This window comes from Solanum dulcamara, chromosome 9 (assembly GCF_947179165.1).
Source record: "Solanum dulcamara chromosome 9, daSolDulc1.2, whole genome shotgun sequence".
Classification (NCBI taxonomy): Eukaryota; Viridiplantae; Streptophyta; class Magnoliopsida; order Solanales; family Solanaceae; genus Solanum; species Solanum dulcamara.
In genome coordinates, this window is record NC_077245.1 from 74,146,743 (window position 1) to 74,166,765 (window position 20,023).

The 20,023-nt window shown below is 32.3% G+C and overlaps 1 protein-coding gene across 1 annotated transcript; it reads left to right on the forward strand.

Annotated features, from left to right (window-relative positions):
- Positions 1-12,287: 12,287 nt before the first annotated feature.
- On the forward strand, positions 12,288-18,041 carry LOC129902577 (E3 ubiquitin-protein ligase WAV3-like). Its single transcript, XM_055977901.1, has 2 exons — positions 12,288-12,797; positions 15,602-18,041. The coding sequence occupies exons 1-2, from the start codon at positions 12,555-12,557 to the stop codon at positions 17,540-17,542; spliced, it is 2,184 nt and encodes a 727-aa protein (XP_055833876.1). The 5' UTR covers positions 12,288-12,554; the 3' UTR covers positions 17,543-18,041.
- The last annotated feature ends 1,982 nt before the right edge of the window (positions 18,042-20,023 follow it).

The following is a 20,023-nucleotide window of genomic DNA, read 5'->3' on the forward strand; positions in this document are numbered from 1 at the left end:
ACTTCTATTGAGCACTTTCAAGAAAAACGATTTTTCTTTGAGTATCATTTCATTCACTTTTTGCTGCAAATTTCATTTTCTTTTTGACTTATATAAAATAGAGCAACCATGATATTTTTTTAAATTAAAATGAGGTCGGTAACTCAAAGGATTAGAGCATGTTGTTAGGAATTATGTTATCGAAGATTTAAATTCCTCCTTGCCAACAATCGGCCTAAAAGAAAAGTACCTTTTTTTCTAGAATAGAAAAATTATGATGGGATAGTAAATCAAAAGCTATGATACTTAGGTGATGAGTTTTTTATCGAAATGAAATTATCTTAGCATTTTAAATTTTACCATGATCATTGCGATTATCAATATATAATCATGACCATTAAAAAATATATTCATGTAACAAACTTTAGTACTTAAATAAGTTGTAGATTAATTTCCATTTTTCATTCAATTCTTTTTAAAATTTTCCAATTTTCATTAAATAATGGAGAGTGGAGCCAATGTTTTTCAACATTCACCAATAATTTTGGCCACTTTAGTGTAAATGTATGACAGCCTGTGTACATTATTAATGTCTTTCCTCTTCCTCATAGATTCATAGTTGAATTTTTTGGTTGAATTTTAAAGACATCTCAATTTCTTTCCTACCATAATAATTAATATTAACTATTTGCATTGGTAATTGAAAACTTATAAGGAAAAAAGTTCAATTTTTTAGGTCACTTAAAAAGGCTGTCACCTGTCTTTTGAATAATACTAACATCTTCAAGTTCACTTTTTGAATTAGTTTGGTGTTGAGAGCACCCCGCGTACTTCTTCCGTTTTAATTTATTTATTTTATTACTATTTCCATTAAGATTAAAATGATACATCATTTAATGAAAATAATAATTAGTATAGTAAGTTTATCATTTTACCTCTATTAATTGATAGAATCCCAACATATTTATTCGCTATTTTTTTCAAAAACATTAATTCAATGTAAATAAAGTGATGGTATAATAAGAAGGAAAAAATGTTCTTTCTTGATTTCAAAAATAACGAGTAAAAGTAGAAATCGAATTAGAAAATATATGACATGTAAAAGTAAATGGAGGAAGTATTATTTATTCTGTTTATTCACTTTTGTTTATCCACTATTTTAGAAACATGTTGTTACTTTTACTAGTTAGTTTTACATATAAAGAAAAGATAATTATTCTTTTTTTCACATTTTATCCTTAATATTAATTACTTATTCTTCAAATTATTTTTCGACTTAATACAATCAATTAATAGGGGTAGTGAGATAAAATTGTCATGTTCATTTTTTTAATGCATGTGTCAAGTCCAAATATGACAATTAAAAGTGAACGGAGAGAGTAAATAATTTATAAAATATTATAAATTTTTAAAAATATTTTAAATTATTAGCTATTATAACTTATAGTATTTTCTTTATGTAATTTCTAAATATGTAAGTTTTATTTCATAATGTCCTAATTTTGAGACGGCTACTAAAACAATTCCAATGATGTTCGATCTCATTTTGGACTTAATGAATCTGAATTTACGTTTAGAAATCTCTCTCTAGAAGGTAAAATTATCTACTAAAAGTGATTTTATTTTCGAAACTCAAATTTACGATATTTAGTTAAGGATAAATGGATATCTACATTTTATTACAATCTTTGGTGATCCTAATATACGATTTTAGATAAATATTTATTCGCATTCGATATTTACATCAAATTAACGATAATATGGCATGTGTTTTTTCACTTTTGCATACACTTTATCACCTATCTATGGCTAATAATATATGCTTTAACCTTATTTATTACTTAATTATGATTAAATATATTAATTTGACGTAAATATTTTCATAAATCGAAATGGTTCAAAATATCAAAAAATAAAATAACATAGGTGTAAGACATTAATTAAGAATCTAGTAACTATAGCATAAATACCAACTTGGTACTATGAATTAATCAATGAGTATTTGTTGCAAGAAAAAATTGTCCCTTGATGATGAAACTATAGTCCCCCCCCCCCACCCCCCAACAGAGTCAAGATCAAAATACTAGTATAGATACAATAAGTTGGTGAAAACCATCAACGTCGCGATGGCGCAATAGGTATTTGTCCATCTTAAATTAATTTAAATTCTTGAATTTGAGCATCAAGTATGAAATTGCTTTTGATAAAAAGCGTTTTACATCCTAAAATGACACTTTCTACTATAAATTAGGATTATGATTAGTTGAGTTTCAAAATAAACATCGAGTGGAAAACTTTAAAGAAAAAAACAAGTTGTTAAAAGATCTAATAAAAGCAGAAAATCTGTGCCCTCACTTATGAGATATTGACCTCTATACTATTACATGTTGTGACCCCTACAAATTATTTTGGCATTTAATAACATCACAAGCCTCTTGTGTTCAAGCATGTCTGTTGTTTTCTTTTTTATTTATTGCATCAACAAGTATACAATAGTAATAATAAAAAATAGCGGCGCATAAATTTTGTAGTTAAAATTCGTTGACAATTTTGATAACTAAATTTAGCTTGCATGTCGATTTTATTTATCAATAAGACTAGTATATATACTATTCTTTTTGCCCCTTTTGTTTCACAATTTGAATAGTGCTTTGACTAGGAGGAGTTATTAGGAGTTTGAAATTCTAAAATATTTTTGATTTCACTGATACTTGTATTAGAGTACGATTAATCCAAATTCGTATCGAATAGGATCTCACTCCGGGGAGGAGGGGGGAGGGGGAGATAACGTTTCCTATCAAAATGTTTTCATACCTAGCTACACCAAATCCGTTAATGATAATATTTTTTTAAAATTATAAATATTGGAAAGTAGCTATTTATAATTTTTCTCCCTTTTTTCAGGTCTTAAAACACCTTTGAAAAGTTTCTTTTTATTTTGTCATGAAAGATACTTTTATATAAAACTTAAAACAATTACACGTTACGATTGGCTCATTACACATAAGTTGAGGTAGAAGATATAGACGCCAAAGGCCTAAATCGGAAGCAGTTATAAATATTATAATAAAATTTCATAAGATAAAATATCTCAAAAATTCTATAAGGATCAAAATCTCAATGAATATGTAACGACTCATAAGATCGTTTTGAGAAATAGAGCTTTTTATTTTATAAAAGACGCATTCCGTATATTTTTATGAGTACTTTAGACTATTCGATAACCATATTTATTTAGTTGAGGGGTAAATTTAAATAACTAATTTAATTAGTGGGCTAAATTGGTATTTTACCTAACATTCTATACCAATTATTAAAGAAAAAAGATAGGATTTATTAATTTTGATTCAGAAAAGAAAAAAAAGAAAAAAAAATAAATTATATATATAAAATCTGATGGCATATTAAGCCATTGTAACGAGAAAACACAGAAACTAGAAGAAGAAGAAAAATACGGAGGAAGAAAGAAAAGAAAGGGAAAAAGAAAAATAAAGGAGAAGAGAAAAATATAAATTTCCATTCCAAAGCGTCAAGGTAATTATTCTCATCTTTTCCATTAAATTTTTATGTGATTACGAACATATTTTTAGGGTATATTGGTGGAGAAATAATGCTAAAATAAGAAAATATGACCGTAGGGTTCTTCACATAAAATCTTGATTTGGGAGTCGAATAATGATCCATTTTAGCTGAAATTTGACATGTGAGTTTATTTTATCATGAGCAAACATAATCGAAAATAAAATTTTAGATTTGACTTCAATAACTCGGAATGACTTTTTGACCCAATTTTTGATCCGAAAATAAATATAGTTATATGAGTGTCATTGAATTCGTATTTTTATGAAGATTATGTATTTGAACAGATTTTGATCATTCGGAAGAATTACGAAAAACTCAAGTTTTAAAGTGAGTATTTAATTTAATTGAGATTTAACCCTAGTTTTGAAATTCAGAAAATATGGGAGTTGACATGTTAAGTGGCATCAAGATTAAGAACGTGTTTATAGAATTAGGTGAGTTATTGGGTCTAGGTTAAACATATATATAATATTGGTGTTTACGGATTAGTTTACTTATAAATATTATATATTTGATAGATTGAAATTGGTCTGAGGCATTGAAGAAAGGAAAGACATTAATGGATTAGCTTGCTTTACTTCGGTTCTTCGGTTGTGGTAGGTTATGGTTTTATTCTATATCATAGATAGACTCTTAATAGTGATCGATAGTCATTGAGTAATGCGTGAAGTTTACTATGCATTTAATTATTGTGGTTTGGATGATTGATATGTTGTTATGATTGGTCTGAAATCTCGATGCCATAAAATCCATAATCTTGAACTTGCCCTATCAAAAATGGTGCCTTGAATAAAGAAGGCTTGATGAAATATTGTTAATGAAGTGGAATGTAATCATGAAGAATGATAAATTAATTATATTTGGATCAGGTGTCGCGTTCCGACAGGGTATATTTGGATCGGGTGTCACGTTTCGACACAGTATATTTGGATCGTGTCACGCCCCGGGAGGGTACCCTAGACGTAACCGGCACTCAAAAACCATTTCTGACTCCCAAGCGAACCACATAGCCTAATCACACATCCGTTCATTCATTCATTCAGCGGAAAGTTTAAAAGTAAAGAATAATTTAGCGGGCAACTCAAATCATCCATTCAATTCAAAGAATAAAGGCCATGGGCCGACAGATCAACTAAAATATTTGTCATTTAAAAATAGTTTGACAAGAATAACTCAGTCGACTCATCACTATCTAGTCTATGAAGCCTCTATCACTACTATCTAATTGGTGCCAATGACATGTTCATGGCTACCTCAAATCAAAATGAAAAGGGCTAACTCGATGCAAGAATACACAGACGGTGTCCTCCGAATGTAGGGGAGGACTCACCACTACGCTGAGTGCGAATAGATCCCCAATGATGCTCCTATTGACGATCTCTTAAACCTGTCTCTGCATCATGAAACGATGCAGGCCAAATAGCGTCAGTACATGGAATGTACTGGTATGTAAAATGGCAGAATGGAACATACCTCAAGGAAGAATAGCAGCGGTCCAAATATCTCAAATTGAAAGATAAGAGAGACTCAACAAGGCATCATAAGTCTAAAGTAAGGATACAGTTTAGACAGAGACCAATCATATACCATACAATCCAATCCAATTATGTATAATACAGTTAAATCAAATCATTTACAATTCGATCCCTTTCAATCATGTACAATCCAATTATATACACTCAACTCAACAATCAACTCAATAATCAAATCCAATCTAGTCACATACCATCCTATTCAATCCAATCACAATTCATCTACTCCAATCCGACCGTATACAATCAACTTAACATTCAACTCAACAATCAGCTCAAGGGACTCAACTCAGTAAATATGCAAATTAAATTATGCGACGTTTTACAATTCAACTCAAAGGACTCAACTCAATAAATATGTAACAACTCACTCAAGTGTCCTAAGTCTAACAAGAAATAGTTTAGACAGGACTAACTCATAAGCATATAGCAACTCACTCAACTCAACTGACTCAGAGCACTATCAAGACCTAAATGGGAGTTTCTCTTAACCGACAACCAACACTTATGAGCCAGTGAAGGTACAACGAAACGACGTCGTTGCCACACCCGTTCATACTTTGCCAGGGCATGAACGACGAACCTCATGGATCCAATCCAACCAAGTCCTATAATGTCAGGACAAATCAAATCTCTCGGGGAAGCATCCGACTTAACGGTTCAATCCCCCCTACGTTTGGCAACACAGGTATTGGGTTCGAGTATGGACTATACTCTTGCCCAATTCGGTGCTCGATACTCCTCCCATGACTCCATGCTCATAAAACTCCTCCAATCATCTCAAACAAGCCCTCACGGCTAGTTTCATGTGGAACATTGCCACCTCATCAACTCTGTTCTCATTTCAACTCAATTAACTCATAATGACAAGTCTCATTGGACCTTCTTTCAAATCGACTCATCTCAAATCATCAAACTCTTCTCTTTAAAAATTTATACAATCTCGACTCAATGAATGTAGAAAATATTATGTACATTAAAATATAATTTCAACTCCTCAACTCAAACTCAAAATAGATACTTTAATGTAAAAATACTCAACTCATTTAAAGGCTCATCATACTCAACTCATACTTAAACTTTTTTCTAAATCAAAGATAAAACTAACTTTTTTTTTAGACTCAAAGTAGTGTATAAATAGTTTATGCAAAGAGGTTCATAAATAATTTATTTAAAGCTCCTCCTCAAGAGATAATTTATTTTTAAAATATTCCTAAGACTCCAATCAACTCAAATTACCACAAAATCACATTAGACTCCAATCCACTTCATCACATAACATCCTCATCAATATACCTCTTCATCAATCATTCTACACATATTAAATAAGCACCATTCACATCATCCCTCACATCGTCATCAAAACATCATCATCACATCATCCTCATATATTATCATTTACATCATCATCAAATATTTACTCTAAAATCCTTATTTTTTTGTCCTATGTTCATTTTATAGAAGCAAAGGGACATTCTTAAATAACCAATTCATTCTTTTCATTCCAATCAATACATATATACACACAACTATCCATCTCAACCTCAAGACATTTATAACAAGAAATTTCATCTTGGGTTCATGTGAATGAAACATGAACCCATACTCTCAACAAAACTCAACTCAAGAGAATCGTCAATACCTATAAATCCATTACAAAGATACATTTGTAGTCAATAATATGAAAATTAACTATTTAGTAACTCAAGTCATTAAAAACATCAATCAACTAATAGTACTTAAAAACCTTTCATAGTTTAGGAAAACTTTCAAGAAAACCTTCTTAGAAGGTTCAACTCTTTCACAACTTCTATCCAACACATATATGGGCATATGGAAGAACTCAATCCATATTTTAGGTTAGCCTTACATACCTTGTTTGAAGACTTTGAAGGAACTTGATGTTAGGTCTTCAATGGAAGACTTGAATCCTTGAAACTCTTGAAGGCACCCTTTGTTGGAGATGGATTTGGGGAAGAAGAAGAAGAAGAAGAAGAGAGAAAATATTAGGGCTTTTAGAGAGAGAGAGGGACTGAAAATATGGTCCCAAAACGTCCAAGGATAGGTATATATAATTAGGGAAAAAGTCCAAGTTGCCCCTCTTCAAAAATCTGAAAAATTGGGCAAAAGTCTTGCTGGCGCTATAGTGGTGCGTCGCGCCACTGCAGCGCCAAGCCAAAATAGGCCTAAAACCCTGCACATCTAATAGTGGCGCGTCGCGCCAAGGATCAAACTACTGAGGCTATTTTCTGGCGATATAGTGGCGCGTCGCGCCACTGGGGCGCCAAGCCTATATTTTGCCCAGGCCTGAATATTCCTGCAGTGCTAGTTCGTAGTAAAATGGCCATAACTTTTGACTCCGAACTCCAAAAATCGCAATCTTGGTGGCGTTGGAAAGAAGACTTAAAGACCTTTAATTTGGTAGGTCGTGGTCCACCCAGTTCTTTATATAATAGAAGATATGGTCGTTTGAAGTTGACCCTTAAACTAACTCGTCCGAAAACTTAATCAATTGGAGTTCTTTGGACTCGACTTGGTGTTAGAGATCCCTTATGACCCCTAAACACATCTAACACACTTCAAATACTTAGGAATTAATCCTAACTCATGTGTAGAATTACAAGTCCTCCAGTCCGAGTCTACCCACACGTGAAGAAATGTTCGAATCTTAGCGGAAAATTTTGGCGGGTGTTACAGATCGGGTGTCACATTCCGACACGGTAATATTAAAGGAAAATAAATTAAAATGACTTAATGCTACCTAATCTCCAATAACTCATTTTCCAAAAGAGTGTGATGTGGAGGCATGAGTCCTCCTATGTGATCTTAATATTGTTGATTGGTTATGAAATTGTTCATTGTGTTGTCACTTGATCTTGATCTTGTTGGTTACCACCTGTTAAGTGCTACGGTTGATTTTTCGCTATTACTCATTGCATATTGATTCTTATTTTGAGCGGTCGATGATACCTACTCAGTACATGTTCTCCTGTATTGACCCCTACTTGTATCTTTTCTTATTTTATTTTGTGGGGTGCAGCGAGTGTTCCACCGACTTCGAATCGACCTCAGCTCTAGTCAGTCTCCAGTTCATAAGATTTCAGGGTGAGTTATCCTTCTAGCTGGCGATGGAATCTCTTGTCATGGCATGGTGTCCTTAGTTTTTGAACACGTTATGTTATTTATTTATTTGGTGTTTGATAATTCGAGATTTAGTTTTAGAATTTAGATGTCCTTCATGTGATGACTTTCAGGTTTTGGGAAAACGTATTTAATTGAGCTTCCGCGTTATTGTTATATTTATTAGTTGGAGTTTGTATCGTTGGTTCTCCCACCTAGGAGATTAAGTGTGGGTGCCACTCATGGCCAGTTTGAATCGTGACAGAATATTACTATTTATTATTAATAACAAGTTTCATGTTCAACGCAGTATTCATATTAAAAATTATGATAATGACTTATTTATATTTATTAGGAGCCACATAAAGTTGATGGAATGAAAGTGAATTTACTCATAATAATTTTCATCAAATGATGTATGGCCAGCTATCATACACCATTAGAGGTCAAACTAAAAATTGGCATATTGCTTAGCACATAGAATAGTATTATATATATATATTGGCTGAGGTATTTATGAAAATGACTTTAAGATAATCCCCTTATCTAAAATTAGTCAATTTTCTGAATGCTTCTAAATTATTACAAGCCATTGCTAAATACACCAAACCAAAGATAGTGGAAGTAATTAACTATGCCTTCTTTATCACATCGAGGATTATGACAGAATGTATAAGATTTTTTTTTATATTATTAATCAAAGATTTTGAATATAAGTCTTGATAATAGAATAATAGTAAAGAATGATTCTGCCTATAAAGAGTGTTATACAATATAAATTTTAATTAGTTAAAACTTCAAAATTGATATCAAACCTTATTCTCCAATAACACATGTCTCACAATCCTAACTAGGATCGTGTATCTCATAGCCTTTGAATCTCACAACTATCTTTCAAAGTATAAGCAACATAATAGAAGTCAAATGGTTCAAAAATTCTATACAACTTAAATATAAATTTAGACTTTGAATGCATGAGTAACAAAGATTATTCCACCATAAGCTATGGTTGGAAATATTGTATTCTATTGCTTATATATTTCATTTAACCATATATAGATGGATGGACATGGTCTAGCTAATTCTATCCTTTCATAAGCAGAATCAATATTTTAAATTTATGAATTTAGATAGATTATTTATGTATTTTAAGTAAATTCCTAAATATAAATAAAGAATCTGAACAAAAATTATTAAATTCTATTCATAACTTTAATTATAGCCCAATAGTTGAAAATCAACATAGCTTCGCCACTGAACAATAAGTAAGAAAAAAATTCAGAATACCTCATATTGTTGGAAAGTTTTATAAATCAACTAATGTGAAATCTCACCTAATTTATATATGGCTATATATATATATATATGGCTTGAATAAAACCAATAATATATATTGCTTCAAAATTAGCTTTATCCCTATTATAAGTTGAGATGGAGGTTGTTCAATCTCTATTCTTGTAATCTCATAATTAAAGTCTCAACCAACATAAACTTCTTGGTTAATTTTTACCTTTTACATCTTTAATTTGGTGCACCAAATATTGAAGATGAAACCAAAGCTATCAACGTAGTGATCGAGTCAAAAATTTTATTAAGGAGATACAAATTATTAAAAAAATGATATATATAAAGTAATTTTAATTTTATATATATCGTGCCATTTTTTGATAAAATAAATGCTGATAAATCATATGTCCAGTCTATTGTTTTAGTTCCCTTTTTAAATTTCTTTTTTTCTCTTTCTTTAAATTGCAAAAGTTGAAAATGTTGAATTTTGCTTAGTCAAATTAAATAAATTTGATCAAAATACGTAATTTCTCAAATAAAAATTCGTTTAGTTGAAAATTTTAAAAAGAAATGTCTTCTTGACATTATATGATATTGTCTCTTTCTACCATTATATTATGTCAAAACAAATTCAAATTTAAACTGCAAAAAACTGTCATTTTCATTTACTTAATTAATTAATAGCCGTATTTGCTTACTAAAAGATTTGACAATTCTCAAAAATAAATATTATTGGTTGGTGGATTAATTATTATTTGATCTCACTTTATAATTATATTTGTCGTTATTACTAATCTTACTATTATTGATTTCGATATGATGCGTGACTAACATGATTTTCTTTCTAAAAAATTGAATTGTATCCAACCACTAAAAACCAACTTTTATTTTGATCAATACCAACCGTTTTTTTCAAGTAAATAGATATACATGGTTGCTTAGAAGTTTTGAAATCTTAATCTAAAATTTATTTATTCTATCTGAGGAAGACTCATTTCAATTTTTGTTTTTTAATATTGGAACTTTATAATAAATTATTCACACTCCAGATATTTAATATTATACATTTATTTTTAAAATTGTGTTAGATTAAAAATTCATTCGTTATCATTATTAGTGTTAATGGTGAAGTCTTATCCAATAGAAGTCAATTGGATCTGCTTGAAAAGTGTAAACTAAATTTTAATTTTCTGAAAATTTTAGGCACGTTATTAATTAATATATATTAATTATATACTTATTATACATATTTAGCAACTAAATAAGAAATAAATATTTGAAATTATTTTCTATTATGGAGTTTATTGAATTTGTTTGTAGTGTAAGCACTCCGAAATTTTATATTCTGCCTTGCAATTTACGTGACTCTTTTTTTTAATCAATCTAATAAATATTAATATATTTTTATATTTAATAATAATTTAATTTTAACTTTTTTTATTTTATCCTTAATGAAATAATTTATATTTTCATAATTTTTTATAAATAACTTTAAATCAAATATTTTAATTATTTTTAATTTAATATCTAATTAAATATTTTCACATAAATTGAGACGAAAAAGTGTGACAAGACTAAGACAAATACAAAATTAATAGAGAGACATAAAGTAGTGGAGTTTGTAAAATCCATGGCTATTACTACCAAGTCCAAAAACATTAACAAAGGGAAAGGTCAATACATAACTTTGACCCACTCTTAACCACCAATCTCAAGGTCTCATCATCCTCTTTGTTTCAATTTTACCCTTCTTTTGTCTATTTTACTCGATGTTCGATTTTTGTGTTAAGATATAATTAAATTTAAAATTATATATTCATCATAAAATTTCTAATTAAAAATAAAGGAATTCTGAACCATCCACCAATTTTCTTTTGTCTTCAACTATATCTCACTAATCCATCATCATAGTTTAAGTGCACTCAAAGCCAAAATAAAATTCTTGAGTACATAGAGGTCAAAATTAATAAGAGCTTATACATCTTAACCAATAGCAATTATGCATCTACTTGGTGAATTTCCCATATTATTTACATTATCAATTTAAGTATCGATTATAACACATAACTAATTCATACTTTTTCTAAATGAACATGAATAAATAAGACAACTAAAATGGGACAGGGAATATTATATATTAATTTGAGATTATTATAACAAGAATTAAAGGTTAAAAATACATTTAAAGTAACTCATTTTTTAAAAGTTTCATACCTGATAAAATTATCAGGTGTGTGAGTTCCTACATGAACTATCACCAAATATTTATCGAAACACATCTCTACTATCGATTGTTCACTTTTTTTACCTGAAGCTTCAGGTATGAAACTCAAACAATTGATAATTCATACGTGTTTTGTGATAAACATTAAGTAATAGTTCAAATAAGAAACTCACACACCTAATAGTTTAATTATGAAATTCAAAAAATTAAAATAATTTAATTACGTTTTTAACCCTTCACTCTTATAAAAAAATCATAAACTTTAAATCTTCGATCCGTTCCCGATTCCATGAATATATTGTTAGGATCAAACGCTTATTATTATGCCAAAGTTATATCTAATAATAAAGACACAACTTTACTTCTTAACTAAGTCTATCACGTAAGCGTCATGTTCGATCATGACTTCGACTCGAACAACCTAATTTCTCATGGATCTTATCACAGACAAGATATTGACATTACCCAATATATATAAAGAATTATTCTTGAATGTAGGGGTATAAAGGTCAAGTATAGAATACTTTAAGGCATGTGTAAAAATCAAACCGGGGGCAGGGGGTCATAATTATGCGTATACGTAAACAATGTTGCATATAAAAACAGTTTTGTCCAAATTGTAAAAAAAGCTATACTATATTGAATTGGTTATCGTGTTCAAAGATAAACAAACACTACAATCGAGAACAAAGAAGAAGCCACCAAAAACCCAAGTATAGAATCTTGATTTATTTTCTCATCAACCCATTGAAGTAAAAGTTCAATTCTTTATGAATTTCAATTAGATTTCTGTTTTTATTTCTGAATTTTGAAGAAAATCAAGATTCAAAATGGGGAGTACATGGAGAAAAGCAAAACTTGCATTGGGTTTAAATACGTGTCTTTATATTCCAAAAACACTTGAGGATTCACCAACGGCGACGATTGTCGGAGGAAGGTTTTCCGATGCTATTTCGTTGTCTCCGACAACCCCAAATAGAAATTCCGACTGTCATGTTGATATGCCCACCACCCCCACCCCCTCATCCTCTGGACTTCTTATGCCTAAACATCCCAGCTCAAAATCTTCCAAGGTTAGCAAAAAAAAGATTATATTTTTATTATTTTTTTTTGGTTTATTTGATTAATCTTACAGAAAATTAATCTGGGTTGGTGATTTCTTGTTTAAATTTTGATGTTTTTCACTGTTTTTTTGGTCTGAGATAGCTGGTAGTATCTGGTTCATCTAACTAGAATCTCCATTAGTATATGTGTTTGATTGGTAGAGAACTTTTTTTCTTATGAAATTATCTTTTTAGATTATTCTGGTTGAGTGTAAAAGTATTTTGATGATATTTTTGAGTATTCAAAGTTGACAACAATGATTAAGTGTGAACTGAATATAGAGTAAAGATGCCATCTTTTTTTTCCTTTTCTTAGCTAATTTTCAACTTAATCTTAAATGGGGCTAGTTTTCAACTTTTAAGTTTCTTATTTGTCTTTAATGAGATCATCTAAGTAGTTTTGGTTTTCTTTTGTTTTAGTCGCGTAGCCATAATTTTCAATACATAATGTATAAACATACAAAAAATAATTAGACCTTGTATATATAGTTTAATTTGGAGGACCTTTTCGCCCTTCTAGCTCCCCCTCATAAGATAAGTATGACATGGGGCAGTATATGTGGAGACAGGGGCAGAGCCCAGGTAGGGTCGAAGAGGAACCCTCTTTGATGGAAAATTATCTTTTATGTATATATAGTAGCTGTTTAATCCTTGTTCGCATTTTGAACTCCTTAATAAAAATCTTTGGCTTTCCTTCAAGGTGGGGAGTGAAGTACACTGTTTTCCCTACCTTTCAAGTGGTTCTTATTGCTATATAGAAAGTGCTAGTGTTAATGTAAAGATGGTGATGGCTCTTGTATTCTAATAGAGTTTTTGAGATTCTCCATGTTGGGTGGGGATAAAAAGTAGATAGGTATCTGTGAAAGAGGAGGACCCATATTAGTGGTCCACTGGCGTTTTCATTGTAAAAAGGAAACACCAGAGAGTAATTTTTTTTTCTTCTTACTCTTCTTGGAGGGTGGAAAGTGCTTTGCTTGGTCAGCAACTGCACTATTTTTTACACACATGACTTTAAACTCAAATCACCCCTTTTCATGACACTAGTCCAAGAAAAAAAGCCTGTTGAACTGTTGATTGAGAGCTTTCTTGCCATTAATTACTTTCAAGAAAGCAATTTCCAAATCTCAGTCGAGACACGCTAGATGATTTCTTTCACTGATAAAGTTATTTGATACCTCTTACTGGTGTAAGATACATGTATTTTGTGGGGTTAGTTAATTTCAAGAAAGCAATTTCAGAGTTGAAAAACAAAAAAAGACAAAACACTAGGTGATTGTTTTCTTTCTAGGTGATTGTTTTCTTTTTGTTCTAAACTTGGCGAACAGAGCTACTTGATTGTGGAATTAGTCAAAGTACTTTCAAGAAAGCAATTTTAGAGTTGAAAAACAAAAAAAAGACAAAATATTAGATGATTTTCTTTCTATTTGTTCTAACATTGGTGAACACAGTTACTTGATATATATTGCCGAGGTGAGGTAACATATATTTTGTGAAATTAGTCGAAGAAAGCAATTTAAGAGTTGGAAAAAGAAAAAAAGAATGGATTTTTTTTAATTAATGGCTGAAACAATGATTTCTACTTCTTTTGATAACGTGGGGTTCTTGATTATTTTAAGAACACTGTATTTAGCTGTCTTGAAATTACTTCATTATTCAGAGTTTGTGAGGTTTGCACCTACTTTTCAAAAGTTTTTTTTTTTAAGTATATGTCCACTACTTTGCTTTGATATTTGACTACTCAAAACATTGACTTTATTGTAATGGTAGACCAGTCTTGCACATGTAATATTATTATTCTTAAATAGCCATTAGTTGTGAAAGTAATTAATTGCCTAGACATCATCAATTTCATCTTTTTATGCGGCCGTATTGATAATGTCCGATAATGTAGTTGACATGCAGACATAGGAGGGCCACACTTTATATAATGACAGTAACCTTTGCTGTATGATGGCAATGTAACTGCAGCCTTCTGAAGATAGGCCTACTAAGTTTTCAACTAACTATTTTTCCGGGAGCATCATTTGAATACAATATTTTTTTTAGGTACTCGTACTAAAATTTATTATGTGTATGACATCAATGTCTGTTACAGAGGGGTAATTTTACAAAGAGTGGACTGCTATAATGAATGTTACTACTCTTATAGAGAAGTAAAATATAACATGAAGGAGAAAATATGGCCGTTACAGTGAAATGATGTTTTATAACAAATGACTTATAACGAGTTTGGTGGGAGGCGACAGGTGAGCTGAACACTACTCTTTTTTTTTTAATAACTGTGGTGTCTGAATCTGCTTGCGCTCACTTCGACTAGTTCCTCGAGTACTTGCTACCTCCCATGAGCACAGTTACCCGTGGTGTCTTGAGCCTGGAAAAAGAAAAAAAGATCGCAATTATCCAACTCATGGCGACACAACAGTTCCTGGGGCTCTATATGGGCAAAACATAATCTAGAATTTTAATGTAATTGAATTCAGTGGTAAATCCAAAGATGTTAACTTTTTGTAATTTAATCTCTTGGTGTAAAGGTCTGTGTACACTATATCCTTCCTAGACGACCCCACTTATGGAATTACATTGGGAATGTTATTGTCATTGGTATAAAGAAATGAGCGATTACCTCAGTTAAACAAACTTGGACTTTTAAAACTTGAATGTGAAAGCTACACTTTGGATTAATGATTGAATGAATGTGTGCTTTCAAGATGTGTTCACGTTAAGCTTATTCTTTCAGAATAGTCGTTGCATTTTGATACTTATATGCAATGCAGAGTACTTGTGCAATATGTTTGATGACGATGAAACCAGGTCAAGGTCATGCAATCTTTACAGCAGAATGCTCACATTCGTTCCATTTCAACTGTATCACTTCAAATGTAAAGCATGGCAATCAAATTTGTCCAGTTTGTAGAGCAAAATGGAAAGAAATACCCTTTCAGAGTCCTCTTACTGATATATCACATCCAAGGTCTCGGAACGGACAAGTACATTGGCCTCAAGATGATGCCTGGATGACAGTTGTAAGACAGATCCCTCCTGCTCGATTGGATACAAATCGCAACATTTCTACACTTTTTCAAACTGTGGAACCAAGTGTGTTTGATGATGATGAAGTTGTTGATCTCCGACCCATGGGCAGCCAGAAAAACTCATCAATTGACGTGGCTAATCATCGTTCTATGGGGGTGATAGAAGTTAAAACATGGCCTGAGATATCTGCTGTAACAAAATCAGCATCTCACAACAATTTTGCAGTTTTGGTGCATCTCAAAGCTCCGCACGCTGTTGGCCTTCTAAACCAGAGTGAGATGCCAGTTGCTGGTCAGAATTCCCGAGCTCCGGTTGATCTTGTGACTGTTCTTGATGTTAGTGGCAGCATGGCTGGTACCAAACTTGCTTTGCTAAAGAGAGCAATGGGGTTTGTGATTCTAAACTTAGGCCCTGCTGACAGGCTTTCTGTCATTGCCTTCTCTTCTACTGCTCGTCGTCTCTTTCCTCTTCGTAGGATGAGCGATACTGGTAAGCAAGAAGCACTACAAGCCGTGAATTCACTCAGTTCCAATGGTGGGACAAACATTGCCGAGGCCCTAAAGAAGAGTGCCAAGATCATGACTGAGCGCAAGTGGAAGAATCCAGTTAGCAGCATAATATTGTTGTCCGATGGACAAGACACGTATACGGTTAACAGTCCTAGTGTAGCTGCTACACAGACTAATTACCGGTCACTACTTCCTGTTTCCATGCAGCGTAATGCAGCTTCTTCAGGTCTACATATTCCAGTGCACACATTTGGTTTTGGTGCTGACCACGATGCAGTCTCAATGCACTCGATCTCTGAAACTTCAGGCGGAACATTTTCCTTCATAGAAGCTGAGAGTGTTATTCAAGATGCTTTTGCTCAGTGCATTGGCGGGCTTCTAAGCGTTGTGATCCAGGAATTGCGTGTGGAAGTTGAATGCGTTCACCCTGTTTTGCATCTCGGTTCAATAAAAGCTGGAAGTTACAAGTCCAGTTTAGCATCTGATAACAGAAGTGGCATTATTGAAGTTGGAGACTTATACGCAGACGAAGAAAGAGATTTCTTGATCATGTTAGATATTCCTGCTGATAGGTCGAGCAACGATATGATGACCCTTGTAGAAGTCAAGTGTACATATAAAGACCCGACACAATCGGACAACTTGGATTTAGTAATCTTGGATCATGTTGGTGATGTCAAAATTGAGAGGCCCGAGACAATCGGACAACTTGTTGTGTCAATGGAAGTTGACAAGCAGCGTAACCGGCTTCAATCCGCAGAAGCAATGGCAGAAGCAAGAGGTGCAGCTGAAAATGGTGATTTAGCAGCTGCAGTATCTGTTCTTGAGCGTTGTCGGAAAAAATTATCAGAAACAGTATCTGCTCGAGCTGGAGACAGGCTATGTCTTGCACTGGATGCTGAGCTGAGAGAAATGCAAGAGAGGATGGCAAATCGTCGCGTTTATGAAACATCTGGTAGAGCTTATGTCTTATCAGGACTAAGTTCACATTCATGGCAGAGAGCAACAGCTCGCGGTGATTCTACTGATAGTACAAGCCTGATTCAGGCTTACCAGACACCATCCATGATTGACATGGTTAGCCGATCACAAACAATGTACCTCGGTAGTCCAGCTCCTCGACCACCTCTAAGGCCACTGCGATCATTTCCTGCACGACAACAACCTAGGTGATCCTCAACACACCTTCTCTTCCTTCAACTTCCAAGAATCGGTTCTGTCAAGACTCAAGACTGATTTTTTCTTTTGTTTTTTTTCTCATGTTTCAATCTTTTCGGATTTTGGGAATTCATGGGCTAAAGGGGGTATATTTCTAGTAAAATGTACATTAATAAAGAAGATTTTGGCAAGAATTGAGGGTAAAACAAAAGAGAAATAGCCAGTAAATTGGCTTCAAGAGGAACTGAGTGAGGGTTAGAATTAAACCTTAGAGCCGAGGCTCTATCGGAAACAGTTTCTCTGCTTTCCAAGGTAGGGGTAAGGACTATGTATACTCTACCCTCTTCAAACCGTACTTGTGGGATTGCACCGGGTATCTTGTTGTTGACTATTAGGGTGTATAAAGGAGAAATCCTGTTTTCTCTTTTGGTGAGTTTTGGGGTATAGTCCATTGTAATTGTGGGTATACAGGTGGGTGTTTCTTGGATTTATATATGAAAAATTTTCTTCACTATTTTTTGTGAAGCTCAAATTTAGTGCATCAATTGATTCTTCTTTGCTCTTAGTTGGTGAAAGCATGTTGTTACTTTCTTCTAAGTTACCGTATTAGGCTTGCTATGAAAAAATATTTTTTAGACTTAACTCGACGATGTAATAAAAGTGTAGTTATTCAATTCCTCAGTGGGAGCAGGCGCATGAACGTAATAAAGGCGATATGTTCATATTTCAGACAATTTGGTAATATGAATTAAGTAAAGAATGAAGAAAGAAGCTTAAGTCACTAATTTCAATTCGATAATGCTTTTATTTAGTGTCATAGACGTTGCCATTGTACCTACTTGAAGGTGGTATATTACAATTGAAGAAATGGAAATCAGCACTCATAGGCAAACTTTATTGTTTAAAAATGGGGAGTACCAAAATCCAATCTAATTATAAAGTGTATAATTATTGCATAATCAGTGTATATACTGATTATGCACTTGTTAAAGGATAGTTCAATGCACTAAGCTGTTGTTATGTGCGGCATTTAGGAAAGGATTAGACAATAAAGATCTTTCATATGTAAGTTTTTGAGATGCAGTCTTTCATTGCATTTCTACAAAAGATTTAGTATAATAAAACTATATTAAATTAAATTAAATTAATTATAATAACAATAATAAATACTCAATATATTTTTATAAGTGCGATATGAAAAGATTGGTGTAAGCAAATTTCACCTCTATTTTTGTAGGGATAGAATTATAGAGAGGTTGTTTTCGAAAAATCTTTGGCTCAAAAAAATATTTTTTTCAAAAAATATTTAAAAATAAATGCAAGAGTAAAAATCTATGATGAAAAATATTGAATAAAAAAATATTGATTGTATAAATTTTGCAAATAATCAAAGTAAATAAAAGAACAATAATAGTAAAATCAAAAGTATAAGATAATGCTAGCATAGTACAATAAAGGAAGACGACATTTAGGTGGACCCTTTGAAGTATAGGGAAAACGAAGTCCGATCTGGTGATAATTACTTTTGAAAAATTCATATGCTAATACATGCCAAAAATTTCAATAAACATAAATTTACATGACCCTCCTTAACGATTTGATGGAACAGTACGTGTAGCCTCGGCATTATCCACCCCTTCAATGCTATAAATATGCCATAGATTGTGCCATAAAGGTTTCAACAAAAAATCGACCGAAAGTTATATCACCAAAATATTCATGATCTAACACACACGAAAAATGAGAAAATCACCTAATTCCGCTTGTACAATCCCTAAATGCTATTAATAAGTCATGAATCATGCCAACGCTACACGTACAACTCTCCACGGTACTTACAGAGGATCCCAGAAAGGCTTCAGAAAAAAAAATTGACGGAATTCATATTACTAAAATATTCATGGGCTAAAACACAAGACATATGAGAAAATCGCCTAATTTAGTTTGTGCGGCCCCTAAATACTATTAATATGCCTTGGATGGTACCGAGGCTAAATGTGCTGCTCTCCCGGATACTTAATGAGGGTCTCATAAAGGTTTCGGGAAAAAACTGAACGAAAGTCATATCACCAAAATATTCGCGGGCTAACACACACGAAAAATGAAAAAATAGCCTAATTTCGCTTATGAGGCGCTAAATGCTATTAATACACTGTGGATCGTACTGCTCTTTCGGGTACTTACGGAGGGACCCATAATGAATTCAAAATAAAATTAACTGAAAGTCATATCATCAAAATATCCATGGGCTAACACAGCTAAATATGAGAAAATTGCCTAATTTCGTTTGTGTGACCCCTAAATGCAACGTGGATCGTACTGAGCTACACGTACTGATCTTGAGGGCACTTATTGAGGGTCCCATAAAGTTTTCAAAAAAAAATTGACCGAAAGTAAGTTCACCAAAATATTTATAGGCTTACACACGAAAAATGAGAAAATCACTTAATTCCGCTTGTGTGACCCTAAATGCTATGAATATGCCATGGATTCTGC

Excerpts from the sequence above, each read along its gene's own strand:
- LOC129902577 (XM_055977901.1), top strand. The coding sequence starts at position 12,555 with ATGGGGAGTACATGGAGAAAAGCAAAACTTGCATTGGGTTTAAATACG. Across the intron at positions 12,798-15,601 it reads CCAGCTCAAAATCTTCCAAG|AGTACTTGTGCAATATGTTT; the intron begins GTTAGCAAAAAA and ends TATGCAATGCAG.